Below are 15,459 nucleotides of genomic sequence, written 5' to 3' on the forward strand. Positions count from 1 at the left end.
ATCTATTTGGAATCTTATTTTGGAGAAGATTGAGCGACGATTGGCTGGATGAAAGAGGTTGTATCTATCTAAAGGTGGTCATTTAATATTGCTTAAAAGTACCTTGTCAAGCCTTCCAACTTATCATTTATCCTTCTTCGTTATTCTTACAAGTGTGGCTAATAGGATTGAGAAGCTGCAAAGGGACTTCTTATGGGTAAAAACCCAAGTTGCACTTGGTGAGGTGGAAAACAGTTTGTACTCTTATGACAAATGGTGGTTTGGGGATAAGGAGGGTCACTTCTTTCAACAAATCTTTGTTGGGTAAATGGTTATGGAAATTTGGAAGGTAGAGACTAGGCTTTGGAGGTGTGTGATAGCTTTAAAGTTTGGAAAGAGAGGGGGGGGGGGGGGGGGAAGGGGTGGGATTGGACTTTTAAGTTAAAGAGGGGTCCTTATGGTTGTGGTTTGTGGAGAATTATTAGGATGGGTTGGGAAGAATTTCGTAGATATATTTGGTATGAGGTGAGTATGGGAAATAGGGTGCGGTGATGGTTGGATTGTTGGTGTGGAGATGAACCTCTTAAATGGCTTTCCCGATTTTGTATGAAATTGCTACAAATCAAAAGGCTTTAGTGGATTCTTTTTATTGGTGTGGCATCACGGGGAGGAGAAGAGGAGTTGGGATGTGTGGTTCTGTTAAGCTTTGAATGATTGGGAATTGGATGCAATGGTGGGTTTTACTCACATTCTAGAGACCTATATTCCTTCTGATGGATGAGAGACCGGATGTGGTAGAAGTTGAGGAAGAATGGGGAGTTTTGAGATTCGGTCTTTTTATTGTGGGTTAAGGGCATTGTCCTTTGTAATCTTCTATTGGAAAGCAATTAAGGCTCCTTGGAGAGTTTCCTTTTTGTTTGCATAGTGGCATGGAGAAAGATTCTCACAGCTAATAATTTAAGGAAGAGAGGCTTTTATTTAGTGGGTTGGCATTGCATGTGTAGATGTGATGGGCAATTAGTGGACCATCTTTTGCTTCACCATGAGGAGGCTTGCTAGTTGTGGAATTTGTTTTTAAATCTTTTGGGATTGCATGGGTGATTCTTGTGAGGGTGAAGGATCTTTTGCTCAAGTGGTGGAATTGGTTGGGGAAGCATTCTTCCAATATTTGGAATTTGTCATCATTGTGTTTGATGTGGTGTATTTGGAAGTAGGGAAACAAGCATACCTTTGAGGATATGGAATGCTCGAGGGAGCAACTTCTTGAGTCTTTTATAGGGACTTTGTTTGATTGGTCATGAGTTTGAGGACGCACATCTAGTAAGTCCCTTCCGATTTTTTTAGATCCCCTTTCGTCTTGTACATAGTTTTATTTCTCTTTTGTATTTTTGTGGCTACCTCATGTTTTATTTTTTCCATGTCGTTGTCTTTTTTAATGATATCTTATCTTACCTCTAAAAAATAAAACAAAGTTATATGTATAGTGTTAAGTCTTGACATATTCATCGTAGACATAATACCATGAGGTAGTTGCTCTCAAAATGAATTATTTCCATTTGACTACATGAAGTGGAAAGATAATATAGCGAATCCGCTAACAGAGGTTAGTAAAAAGAGAGTAAATTGCCCATTGAGGGGGATGAGTTTAAATCCCATGGCTTAAAAGTTGCTAAGATAACCTAGCTGACAAGAGGTCCCACAATCTAGGTTCAAAGGGACTACAAATTGTGGATTACTGGTAATATCACTATGGAGATAACATCTTCTACCCATTCCTATGATGAAATAGTAACGCCTACAGTGATGATTATAATAAGCTATGCTTTTGATGATTCTTATATCTTTGGGAATTTAGTGGGGGTATAGTAAGACACTCTTAATAAGAAATCACCAATACATCATGTTCATTGGTTAACTAGTATATTCGATAATGTTGTACAAAGGAAGGAGCAAAGCCAAAAGCTACTTCTCTTGATACAGTGACTTTTCATTCTATTCTCTTTGTGTTTGCATTGTCATTTGCACAGTTTTGGTCAGTTTTCATTCATGTGGGTAATTGTTTAAAAAAAAATGGTTTTTGATAGCATTTGAGTGGCCAATTTTTAGCCAAAATAAAAGTGAGACTAGTAGACACCTCATTTTGCAACCGGGCACTCACTCAAGGATGAAATCATAAATTTTAAACACTCCAAGAGTAAGAACGTCATTTGGACCATCCGATAAACACAATTCAATTCTAAAAATACACGAGTTCACAATAATCAAAACGATGTGTAAAATACGATAAAATCGATCCATCCTATATATTGAAAGATCAAGCCACATCATGTTTTAAAAGTTAATGTGTATTGTTACATATTAAGGCTTAAATCATATGATTATGATCAATTAATTTTGATTAGTTTTGTATTGGATTAATTAAAACTAATTACACGTCAAAATCTTATTGGTATCATTTTTAAGACAATAATTTAATGAAAATAATCAGAAAAATCCAACAAGATAAATTATGCAATTTGTAATTTTTAAGTTACTTCCATTTGAAAAAAAGGGGAAATTTGAAACTAAGAATTAAAAATCATTAGGATAATTTTCTGATTATAAATTGGCTAAAAATAGCTTTTAAACTTGTAATTATCCTTATTCAAATAAAAAAATCGAGCTAAGTTCGCACAAAGTTCAAAATTGGAGACAAAATTACCTATGACGACACTTATGTCCAGTATCCTGCCAAATTTGAAATTTTGGTGCCTCTTATTAGTTAAAGCTTGGTTTAAACGTGCATTAAAATTAAAACAATTTCAACAACTCCTGGAGCCCTTTACCAAGTTGGGGTTTTTTTTTTTTTTTTTTTTTTTTTTTTTTTTTTTTTTTTTCAGATTTTTGTAACTTTTTGAGAATAATGAAGTGTTACAAAAATTTCTATAGAAATCTTAGGAGAGACATCAAGTTGCTTCATGCAGCAACACTTTCCTTAAGCTAAAAAATCCTAGCAACCTTATCTACATCCATCTCTACAGTCATCTTTCTCAAATCACACATATTACTCTATCTTACACGCATCAACTTACATAACTCTCTCCAACAATCAAGCAGAAGACTCATGGATTAAGGAGTCAAGCTCATCAAAGCATTTTGTTTCTGTAGAAAAAATTACCCTCATGCCATTTGAAAGAGGACAAGCACGGTAATATCCCTATCATATTTAGTTTTCTGGGTTGAAAATGCGTAACATGATGATTTTCGATGATATGGGTTGATTAGAATTTTTATGCATATAAATACATGATAGTGCATTAAATTAGATTTTTTAATTTATGTAAATATCACATAATAAGCATATTCAAATTCAAGCATTGCCTGCATATTGATATGTTGGATGAAAAAAGTGCATAACCTAACATAGCCATCACTTTTCCGAAGATCAATCTACGAATGGGCCAGAATGGGTGCCTTATACCATTCCATCTTCGTAACTTACCTTTGGATATAAATCTCTATTTTGCAGATGAAGTCCCTATCCTTTTTGCTTTCTTTTCTTAGATTGTAATTATAAAACAAATCAATGTACTTTTTATTTTTATTTTTCTTATAATATAACTGGGTTTAAAGCCCTGTAGTTTTCACTTTCTTAGATTGTGTCTAAGACCAAAATCATGTAATTTTTTATTTTTTATTTATTTTTTTATATCTTTGTTATTCATTGATGTAATTCTTTCAATAATTCAATAAAAGGTATTTTCTTGAAGTATTTTATTATCTTTCATAATAAAATAAGTAGTAACTACTAACTTCATACGCGTGCACGTACCACACATTATTCCCCCGTGGATTTCCAAAACAAGCATAAAAAAACTACTTCCTCATAGGGCTCGCATGTCTTTGGAGGACGATCTTAGTTGGGACATGTTCTTTTTGAGGAGATTAATCTCATGTGGTCACTAAAACTATTGAGTAATGATTGAAAAATTGAGTTCTAAGGCGGTTAAATCTTTGAATCCCACTTAGGAAAAGAAATGGACTTTATGTGAGTTTATATGCAAGGAAGTTGGCTATTAGGTTGGGCGCCAAGAAGCACCTTGCTTTTAGTGGGAGGGGGAGGTTTTTCCTAAGTTGACTTTCTATTACACACGTGTGCGTCTTGCCTACTCACACCAGGCCAAGTCGGGTTGGGTTGGGCGCGAATGTGGGTCTATATGGCTTGGGCCCTTCCCATCTAATATTAAATAGTTCTTTATTCAATGTTTGTTAATTGCTCAGTGTTATTTATTCTAGAATAGTGTGTCTGTTTGTTAGGACCTATTTATTCCAGAACGGTATGTCTGTTTGTTAGGACCTATTTATTCCAGAATGGCGTGTCTGCTTGTTAGGACCTATTTTGAACAGGTGCATGTATGTCTATAAATGGGTGTCTTATTTCATTTCAGATAGTTTTTGCTGGTGGTACCCACAGGCGATGTATTTGTGGGGTGTGATTGGCTGTGATAACACATGTGAGTTACCCTTTTTTGACTCTCCAAAAAGAAAAAAAAAAAAAGAAAAAAAAAGGTTTTTGCTTTCTTTGTTTCATGCGAGAGAGAGAGAGAGAGATGTTTGTTTGACACAAAGATTGATGTGCTTCTTCTGTGTGTAGTAGATAATTGTATCTTAGGAGACAGATTTCCATGAGACTTAAACATGATAAACAATAAAAAACTACAAGAAAAATTACCACAAGAGACGGGAAATTGTTCACGAAGTGAAAACTCAGCAGGGAAAAAAACTCCGGGGCCTAGCCCAATCTCATCAAATCCATCAAGAATAGGTTACGATACAATCAAGCTTACACGATCTCTAGTACGTGTAAACTGACTTGTATCTAAGCTCCTAGCTTCTTGTTGCAACCGCTTCCTCAAACTTTTTCTTTACAGTGATTTGCGACCTCAAACATTTTTCTTTTCAGTGATTTGCCACCGCAATTCAAGATGCCAACCGTCAAACAAATGTCTTGGTTACTTCAAGGTCACTTGAAGAATTTTGATGTCTTTGTGGGTCAACATATGTTCAACACTCTTTTATTGATCTAGGTGTATGGAACAACAAAACCTCTTAAAGGTATAGCAATGGAATTGGTAGGAAGACCATAAATATTTTTAGATATAGTTTTTCTTTGCTCTATGTCTTAAGACTGATTATGGTTTACAACTAGGTTTAAATTTGTGAATGGTTTGGGCTTGTTTGGCTATAGCAATAAGCTGTGGACAAATCTTGGAATTTTTCATAACTGAGTTTCAGTTGACTGCGAGTCTATTGAGAGTTTTTGCTTGGAGCTTGCACAATCAAGATCTTCTCGAGTTACCGAGATTTGTCATCTCGCTTGACCTAGATTGAACTTTGTTCAACTGAAATCTTCAATACTAGATAGTGAATAGAAACTTTTGGTTATCTCACCCAACACAATTACAATGAAAATTGTTCATCAATCACAAATAAATTTGTCATGGAATCAGCTAACACTATATATCCTAACACAACGCATATGAACTCGCTTGCAAGTGATGGAACTTATAAATAAGAAAGTTGATACAATTTTTGTACTTTTCTCTCTGATGTTCTCTCTTTCCCTCTTACGTTTTCTCATTTCTCTTTCAGAGCTGTGACTCCACTAATAGTAGTCATTCATTACTTTCAATTGTTTCCTTTATTCATTCATCCGACGTCCCATTTCCAACCCATAAACACCTTACTATCTCTACTATACTTGAAACCCTAAAGCTACATTCATTAGCAACTCCATCTACTAAATTGTGAAACACTTGACCAAATGCTTCGTTATCCTAATGATAACTGTGATCCTAATTAACGATAGTATAGACTACAAAGGTTTCATGAGTTCTAGCTAATTGTAACTGTTCTGTTATAGTGCATTTTCTATAGGATTGGACCTCCAGAGTGCTTCTTTCATTGATGAGATTATTCATTGGTTTTCCACTTCCTTACCAAAAGCTATGTTCTTGCTTTTACTTTTTTATTATTATAGCTTTAGATTTGGTTTATGTGGTAATATATTTTTTTGTAAGAAAATCCACATTAAACTTATTTCACATATGTTGTTTAGTTACATAAGAGAAAATATATATTTGTTTCAAGTAGTAAAAGAACCTACAACATTGTGTGCCGATAAATTTTTCACTACACAAAACCCAAGGTAATAAAATATATATGTAGAGAGGTGTGGAGATAAGTAGATAGTGGGGAAGGGGAAGATGAGGTTTGAACTACAAATGTAGAACACAACAAAAGATGTTATTAAGGATTTTTTAAATTAAAACAAGGGCATTCATTTAAGGAAATACTTTTAGAAACTATTTAAAGAAAAAAAAAAACTAATTTTTATAGTTTCTTTATATTTCTCATAAAAGTAGTATTAAAACTTTCTTAAAATGGTTCATTAATAAATGCTCTAAGAGTTCCTGTTAACCATACCCAATTATAAATCAATTGTCATCATTATCATTAATTGGACCATTTGCATTCAAATCCTAGTTACGCTAAGAGTTTTGTAGCTCAACTACTTTCTCCATTTTTTGTTGTTTGGAGGTAATTCACAATCCCCCCACCCTCCCCCCCCCCCCCCCCAAATTTTTTTTATTATTTATTTATTTCTTTAAAACTAATGTATGGAAAATGAGCAAATTCCCATAATCCATTAATTTTTCAGTTAAATCCAACGTAATTACAATGATTACAAATGTAATAATAATAAAAAATAATATAATACTTAACTTTTTCTATTTCTTGTGGTGTACTATTAGTAATTTGTTTAAAATATTTTGTTGGATTTCACTTAGAAAGTAACAAAATTTAGGTTATTTACATATTTCTTAAACATAGGGTGAAATTGATTAGTTTTAAAGATAAAGATGAAAATTGTGAACTACACTAAATATAAAGTTAAGAAAATACTTTTTTTTTTCAAAAAAGAAAAAGAAAAAAGAACAACCCTTGTGGGTTACTAATAAGGAAGCATCCTTTTGGTTGGATTAGATTCTTATCAATCACGCAAAATTGATTCTTTCCATCTTTAGTGAGAGTTGCTTCCCCCCTACTAGACAATAACTAAACTTTTACAGAATCATATATTCTCTAAAAAGCGAAAATTAATCATTAAGATTTTGTTTGTCTGTGACAAATGAGAAATTATTAGGTCCATCAGGAGGACTGCTAACGTGATCTCTCTTGACTTCTCAATCAATAAAATGCTGTTATTTATACAATTGTGACATCATCTGGTAACCTTTGTGGGTTACTAATAAGGAAACATCCTTTTGGTTGGATCAGATTTCTTACCAATCATGCAAATTGATTCTTTCCATCTTTAGTGAGAGTTGCTTCCCCCTAAGACAATAATTGAGCTTTTATTGAATCATATATTCTCTAGCTAAAATGCGAAAATTAATCATTAAGATTTTGTTTGTTTGTGACAAATGAGAAATTATTAGATCCACCAAGAGGATAGATGAAAATTGTGAACTACACTAAATATAAAGTTAGGAAAATACTTTTTTTTTTTCAAAAAAGAAGAAAAAGAAGAAAAGAACAACCCTTGTGGGTTACTAATAAGGAAGCATCCTTTTGGTTGGATCAGATTTCTTGCCAATCATGCAAGTTGATTCTTTCCATCTTTAGTGAGAGTTGCTTCCCCCCTACTGGACAGTAACTGAGCTTTTATAAAATCATATATTCTCTAAAAAGCGAAAATTAATCATTAAGTTTTTGTTTGTCTATGACAAATGAGAAATTATTAAGTCTATTAGGAGGACTGTTGATGTGCTCTTCTTTGACCTCCCAACCAATAAAATGCTGCTATATATCCAAATGTGACATTACTTGGTAATTTTTTTTATTTTTTGTTCTTTGTATTGATTAGGAAGTTCACTTATACATTTGTACAGATGATATCATCTCATTGGTTGGAGAATTACATCAACAGTCCTTCTATGTATTTAATAATTTCTTGTGACAAATAGCTTGTTTAGATGTTACTGGAGTGTGGTGGGTATCTTTCAGTGAAGGGAGATGGGAATCTTTTAAAGTTATGTCAATTATTTGGAAAAGCTTGTAACCAAAGCCATGCATAGATAGAAGTTGAACTTTTTTACTTCATTTCAATAAAATTCCTGTGGTCTTCACCTCAAATAAAAAAATTAAAAAAAAGAAGAAAAGAAAAAGAAAAAGAAAAAGAAAAAGAAGACTATGTTCCCCACAACACATGCATAGCGAGGAAGAGAGTGTCCATAAAAATTCATGGGACCACACTTATGGACCACGCTATAAAGGAATGACATAATAACTTCATCAATTTTTTGTTTTATGATTAAGAATTGACACGTCAATTTCTAATCTTTATATGATAAATTTTGTAGTATATTTTCAAATAAGGAGAAAAAATAGAGGAAAATGTCACTATTATCAACAAAAAAAAAAATATATATATATATACATATATATAATAATAATAATAATAATAATATGTGAAACTGAAAGAAACTTAAATTAGAATTTCAAATTAGAGTTTTAATTTTGTACCATGTGTCCTAAATTATTTATTTTTAAAGAGTTTTATTTCTTAATTTTAGAATCAAATGTGGGACCACATTATAAATATTCATCCAAGTGAGTTATTAAGTACAAAAACCAAAGAATCAAAAATAAATGAATCGTTTAAAAAAAAAAAAAGTGCTTCACAGTAATTTTAAAAAAATATGGAAAATTTATATTTTACATCTAATAAGATCCTTTTAAAAAATTTTGAAGAGTTAATAAAATAAAAAAATGACTATCAATAGTATTTAAATTATATATATAGGAATTATATTATGCATTTTATTGTATATCATTAAGTGTATCTATGCATACGTATGTAGTTACAAGCTAGTATATATTAATAAATAAAGCTGAGAAAAAATTCAATTAGATTTTAAACTGAATTTCAATTGTTGTCTAATTTTGTGCCATGTGTCCCATTTAATTTTTGTTCTAGGTGAGTTAATAAGATACAAAAAACGAAGGGTCTAATATAAATAAATCATCAAAAACTCAATAAACAAAAAAAGAAAAAGAAGAAGAGTAAACTCATGTGTATATTCAAAAGAAATTAAAATAAAAGAGAGAGAGAGAGAGAGAGAGAGAGAGAGAGTATAATTTGAATCCATAGATGTGTGTAATTGTAAATTTTTTTTAATTGTACTGTGTATATGCACAGGTTATACACTAGTTTTACTATAAAATACATGCAAACTGATATGAAAATAATTATGAATGGATGTGACATGAATGACATAATAAATATATATTTTTACTATTTTTTCACCTTATGTTTAAAAATTGCTAAATCAATTTGTAATGCTAATTCTTCTTTAAAAAAAAAAATTGTAATGCTAATTTAGTAAAATTTATACTATCTTTAACATCAATCTAATAAATAAGTTTCATAATTACCTTTTTTTATGTGATTAAAAGTTAATATATCAGTTTGTAAATCTTATATAGTAGTAAAATTTATAATAACTATAGCATCGGTCTAACACGAGCCGTTATGTCTAATGCTTTTGTAGTAATTGGAAAATTTGAAGTAAGTTTTTCTAATTTACTATTGTGTGCCACGTTAATCACCTATATTGCAAACCCTTTCCTTCATATTTTTGGCTTTCTTATGCCTATTATTTCCTACCTTACCGTTACTCTTTTTTGAATCCTTTCTCTTCCTTTTTAACTCTTCTTCGTCACATCTTCTCTTCTATAAATTTGCAATTACTTCCCCTACACACCTCTCTCCCATTCATTCCAAGTTTTGCCCACAAAAAAGAGATTATTCTCTTTCTTTTTTCGATTCTCTTCTTTCTTTTGGTCGATTTTTTATTATTATTATTCTTTCTTGCACATTTTCCTTGGGTTGATCTGGTTTGGTGTTACGTTTCTTAATTACCCCATCATCACTCTCGTGGCTTTGGTCTAATTTTAGTTTAAGTTTAAGTTTTTTTTTTTTTTTTTTTTTTTTTTTTTTTTTTTGTTGTTGTTGTTGTTGTTGTTGGAAGTAGGAATTCAAGTTTAAATGAAAATATAGAGTATTTAGTTATGTATGTTTATGTATTTAAATATGCCTAGCAAATGTTTCAGTAATTAATATATACAAAGTTAATCACTTATTCCTTTGATATTCATTTTAATTTTGATTAAGTTAATATTACAATTTTATGATATACTTTGATTATCATAATAACCTTCCTTAGAGAACGAGAAATTTAGAATGTACAGAAATAATAAATTTAAAGCTTAGAAAGTTCAATTATATGGAAGAAAATCAATGAAAGCATAACTTGCCATGACACAAGTTAGAGCAATAAATATGGTCCATCTCACAGAGAGAGAGAGAGAGAGAGAGAGAGAGAGAGAGAGAGAGGTGATACATACAATCAAGAAAGGAAAAAAGAAATTTTTAAGCAGTTAACTTAATGATTCTTAAGATCTCATGATATCTATGAGATCTTGGGGTTCTTCCTTATAATTATTTGATGTGTGTGGGACATTTTTGTTATTAAAAAAAATGAAAAAAGAAAAGTTGGAGAAACTTAGAAGATTTATTTTTAATGAAAGCTCAATAGTGTAAAATACTAATGCTTGTTTAGATCCCCAATTTTAATTACGGCTTGATTAATTTTAAGCTTAACACACTTAATGCGGAATATACTTGATTAGAAAATTAATTAATCAAAGCATTCAACAATTGCATGGATGAACATATAAGTGTAAGACAAATATGTAAAGGGTAGTAGGGAAAAGAATAGCAAACCCAAGTTAACATAGCGATGTGTTATTGAAGAGGAAAATCGAAGAACTCGATGTAAAAACCTTTCCCCGACCCTCCAAGCTGAAATAATCCACTAGTGAATAAATTGGAGTCCAAGAATAACCAAAAAGACCCTTTAAGCCTAATCTACCCAAAATATTTGAGCTCTCAAAGCTCCAACTACTAACGGACTTCTCGGAGTCTTGTCTTCACTAGCTTCCTGGATCCTACAATACCTCTCTATTGTACCGCCAAGCCTCACCGACCTATTTTGGCAAAGACCTAATGCTTCCTAAGCTCCAAAACACTTTCTACACTTTGAATGAGTGTGAGTTTTGTTTGGGTACAAATCTCCTCTCAAGGTATGACAATGGAAGAGGGGAAAGAGAAGAGACTACAAAAGAATTCTTACTTAATGATGAGTAGCTCTCTCTACAATGGTGGGTGTTGTAGAAACCTCTCTCTAGGGTTTTCTTCTAAATAGTCCCCTTACAATTTTTATGGGTAATGAGAGTATATATAGTATGGGTGAAAGGTATAAAAGTCACATTTAAAATTCCAGTTATCGGTGTATCTTGCAGGTCATCTCTCAAGTTGGTCAAGTTGCGAAATTACTTGCGAGATATATTAACTCTTCAGTTTCTAGCATGTGCTCCTCACGTGACCTTCAACTGTCTTGATCAAATCTTCACAACTTAAGACTAAACATATTACAATTAAATCCCACAAAATATGTGGAAATAAATTAATGAAATTATAATACCTTTTATCATAGAATAAAATCGTTATGTGAAAAACTATAACTTAACAATTAATTTTTTTCTCTTGGAGAAAGGAAAAAAGAAAAGTGGTAGAAACTCAGAAGAGAAGATTTATTTTTTTGATAAACACGAGAAGATTGATAAGTGTTAAAATACCTCTTTAATTAAATTGGTCTACTCTTTTTAAAAAAGTGTATTCATTCCTAATACTCCTCGTGCATCACGCGGTTCTGCGAGTAGTATATATATAGATGTCATGTGTACACATGTTCCCATTGCATTCTGCTTTCCACCGTTAGCAGTTGTGAAATTACTGTGCTTTTTATAGTCAACGTGAGAGTGAGACGTATCTGTCGAAAATCCCCACCCCACCACCCCCCCCCCCCCACACAACCAAAAAAAAAAAAAAAAAAAAACTAGAGAGAGAGGGAAAAACAAAACAAAACAAAAAGCAGAGAGAGGCTATGATTTCGTTAGCTTCGTTAGCTATACCAAATTTGAAGCACGTATGGGACACATGGAATGTGAGGGTAGTGATTCTCGTAAGCCTGACACTCCAGGTCATTTTGATACTGGTTGCTCCCTTCAGGAAACGCACGACTAATAAAGTAGTGATCTTGTCCATCTGGGTATCCTACTTGCTGGCTGATTGGGCTGCGAGCTTTGCTGTTGGACACATCTCTAACGGTAGCAAAGAATCTAATGATCCCTGTGATAAGGAAGATTTTATTACTAGTGTACACTACTTCTTCTCCAGCGGTAAAGAAAAAGTCTCTAGTTGCAGTGTTAAGGGAGACGCATTGTCCATGAATTATGTTGACATTTTAGCATTTTGGGCTCCCTTCCTTTTGGTACACCTGGGTGGACCGGACACTATCACTGCATTTGCCCTTGAAGATAATGAGCTCTGGCTTAGGCACTTATTCAGCCTCGGAGTCCAACTTGTGGTGACTTTGTACGTCTTCTGGCTCACATTTCCTAAAAACAAGCTATTGATCCCAACATTATTGATGTTTGCGGCTGGAATCATCAAATATTTTGAGCGGACACGTGCCTTGTTTCTTGCAAGCTTGAGTAGGTTCCGAAAATCTCTGCTCAAAGATCCTGATCCGGGTCCCAACTATGCGAAGCTCATGGAGGAATACTCTTCAAAGAAAGAAGCCGGACTACCAACAACAATAGAAATGACACGAGAGCCTAGTAAAGAATCAAAGCTTGCAGCTAATGTGAAAGAAGGAAAATTAACAGAAGTTGAAGTGGTGACATATGCTTACCACTACTTCCAAAGATTCAAGGGACTCATCGTTGACATTATCTTCAGCTACCGTGAGCGAAACGAAAGCCGAGACTTTTTCCTGATCAGAAATGCAACAGATGCGCTTAAATTGATAGAGTTAGAACTCAACTTCATCTATGAAGCTTTCTATACCAAGGTCCTTGTTGTGCATAGTTTAACCGGATACATATTCAGGCTTATATCCATTGTTTTGGTTTTGGTGGCCTATGGACTCTTCTATTCCTTGGACAAGCATGATTTCAAGAAGTTTGATATCATTGTCACCTACACTTTGCTGTTTGGTGCCATTAGCCTGGATGTAATTGCTCTCATCATGCTCATTTCATCTGACTGGACTATTGCTGTTATCAATACCAATAAGACACTAGCAAAATACGTTCCGAAGTTTGTCGAAAAATATCTTCACTTAAAGAGTTTAAGGTGGTGTACAGGCTCTGACAAATTTGAAGTATTGAATACGCCACGTATTCTTCGCAGGTGGTCTGAATCTGTGTCAAGTTTTAATTTGATAGCATATTGCCTCGAGCAACGTCCACATGAAGACAGAGGGCGTTTTAGGCGTTTCATGGATAAATTGGATTATTTTTCTGTTTGGGACACTGTAGCTGACTTCTTATTTCCAAAAACATATCTGTATCCAACAAAGAAACTCCCTAAAAATCTATGGAGCTTTATATTTGATGAGTTGAAAGAGAAATCCAAAGAAGCCGGAGATGATGCAGAAACTACCAAGAAGATATGCTCAGCTAGAGGTGCTTATGCTATTAAAGAAGGATTTTGGAATTTCGACCTTCCTAAAATAGCAGAAAACTATATTGAAAATATTACCTATGATGAGAGCCTTCTGTTGTGGCACGTTGCTACTGATCTCTGCTTTCAGAAACCCCAACAAGACAAAAACGCAACCGAAGGAGTAGATGAGGACCGTCATTACAGCAAGCTCCTCTCAGATTACATGATATATCTTTTAGTGAAGCAGCCTAATATGATGTCCGCGGTGGCTGGAATAGGGCAAATAAGATATCGGGATACCTGTGCCGAAGCTGTAAAATTCTTTACCAGAAGGGGTATAAAACATGATCAGGGAAAAGCCTGTAATGCCATCTTAGCAGTGGATACTGAAGTTAAACCTGTTTATGTAAAGGGGGATAGAAGCAAATCTGTACTGTTTGATGCATCTATGCTGGCCGAAGAGCTGGAAAAACTGGAACCGGAGCTGAGGTGGAAGATAATCATCAAAGTATGGGTGGAAATGTTGTCATATGCCGCTAGTCATTGCAGACCAGCTACCCATGCACAACAAGTAAGTAAAGGAGGACAGCTTATTTCTTTTGTTTGGTTACTCATGGCTCATTTTGGCCTTGGGGAGCAGTTCCAAATCAATGAGGGCCATACTAGGGCCAAGCTGATTGTAGGTAAGTAGTTCAATCTGTGTTCTATTGGTCTTGTTAATTTATCTGTCAGAAATAAAATGGATTGTACCATTATGTGAACTCATTCGATCTATTCGTCTGTTGTCAGTACTGTTTGATCAGTGTTGTATTGGTCTTGTTATCAGTGTTGTATTCTTCTTTGTGCTTTTTTCTTTTTTTGTCCCAGTTATCCATGAGAAATAAAGCTGATTGCAACATTAATTGTGTGAATCTGATGTATCTAATCTAAATTCTCATCCTGCCATTAAAACTTCGGAAGTGCTTTTCTTCACAATTTTTTCTTCTTTCATTTTCTATCGATTGCCTTGTACTATATATCTGATGTTGCTTTTGGGTGGAAAAAATTGCAAGTAAACTAAGGAGGTTTGAAATTATACATCACCAAATCACATTGGCGAAGGATGACAAAAGAGCAAAACAAATAAAACAATAAAACAATCACAATAAAAAGGCTCAGGTTAAGAGACTGCGAGATTCAACGTTGTAGTTAATCAAGGCTAATCCCCTAAATCTATCATGAGCTCGATTTTATCATCACACTGTTACGATTATCACCCATAATTAATTTCAGCCACTGCAGCAGCCTGCAGCCCAACCACACTGGCGGGTAGAAGAGGGGACATGCTTTTGAAATTCCTCCAATTTTCCTCAAAAGGTAAATTACACATCCCAACTCAAATATTGTCCTAGGTACAATATTGTACACATTTATTTAGTCAATAATGTGAATTTTACATTGTAAGTACAAATATAAACTAAGAATTTTTCACTGTCTCGGATATTCTCATTGTTGGGTTAAAAATAAATTGATCCCAGTCAATTAACCAATTACTCAAGTTAATTAATTAGATCAAATTACATGCAAATCAAATTAGGACACAAACAAATCGCCAATCTAAACTAGAGTCCAATAAAAAATAATTTAACAAGGTGATTTGTTTACGGATGGGAAAAACCGTCGCAGGCAAAAACCTCACCGAGTAAATTTTAGGTCACCACTTCTAGAGAATCTACTAATCAAGAACAAACATTTACAAGTATAAGGAATTTTACCCTCTTGGCCCATTCCAAAGTACCTACTTACAGAAGAACCTTTGCTCAAATCCCTAATTGGACTTATCTTGTAGAAGTCTTCTCCTTTTGCACAGATCTCAGTACGTG

General features: G+C 33.5%; 1 protein-coding gene across 1 annotated transcript; it reads left to right on the plus strand.

The window, feature by feature from the left end:
* Positions 1-12,032: 12,032 nt before the first annotated feature.
* On the plus strand, positions 12,033-14,288 carry LOC126708407 (uncharacterized). The gene has a single exon (XM_050408201.1). It carries the CDS (start codon positions 12,033-12,035, stop codon positions 14,286-14,288), a length of 2,256 nt encoding a protein of 751 aa, XP_050264158.1.
* Positions 14,289-15,459: the final 1,171 nt, after the last annotated feature.

The sequence above is a fragment of the Quercus robur genome, chromosome 12 (genome assembly GCF_932294415.1).
Source record: "Quercus robur chromosome 12, dhQueRobu3.1, whole genome shotgun sequence".
Lineage (NCBI taxonomy): Eukaryota > Viridiplantae > Streptophyta > Magnoliopsida > Fagales > Fagaceae > Quercus > Quercus robur.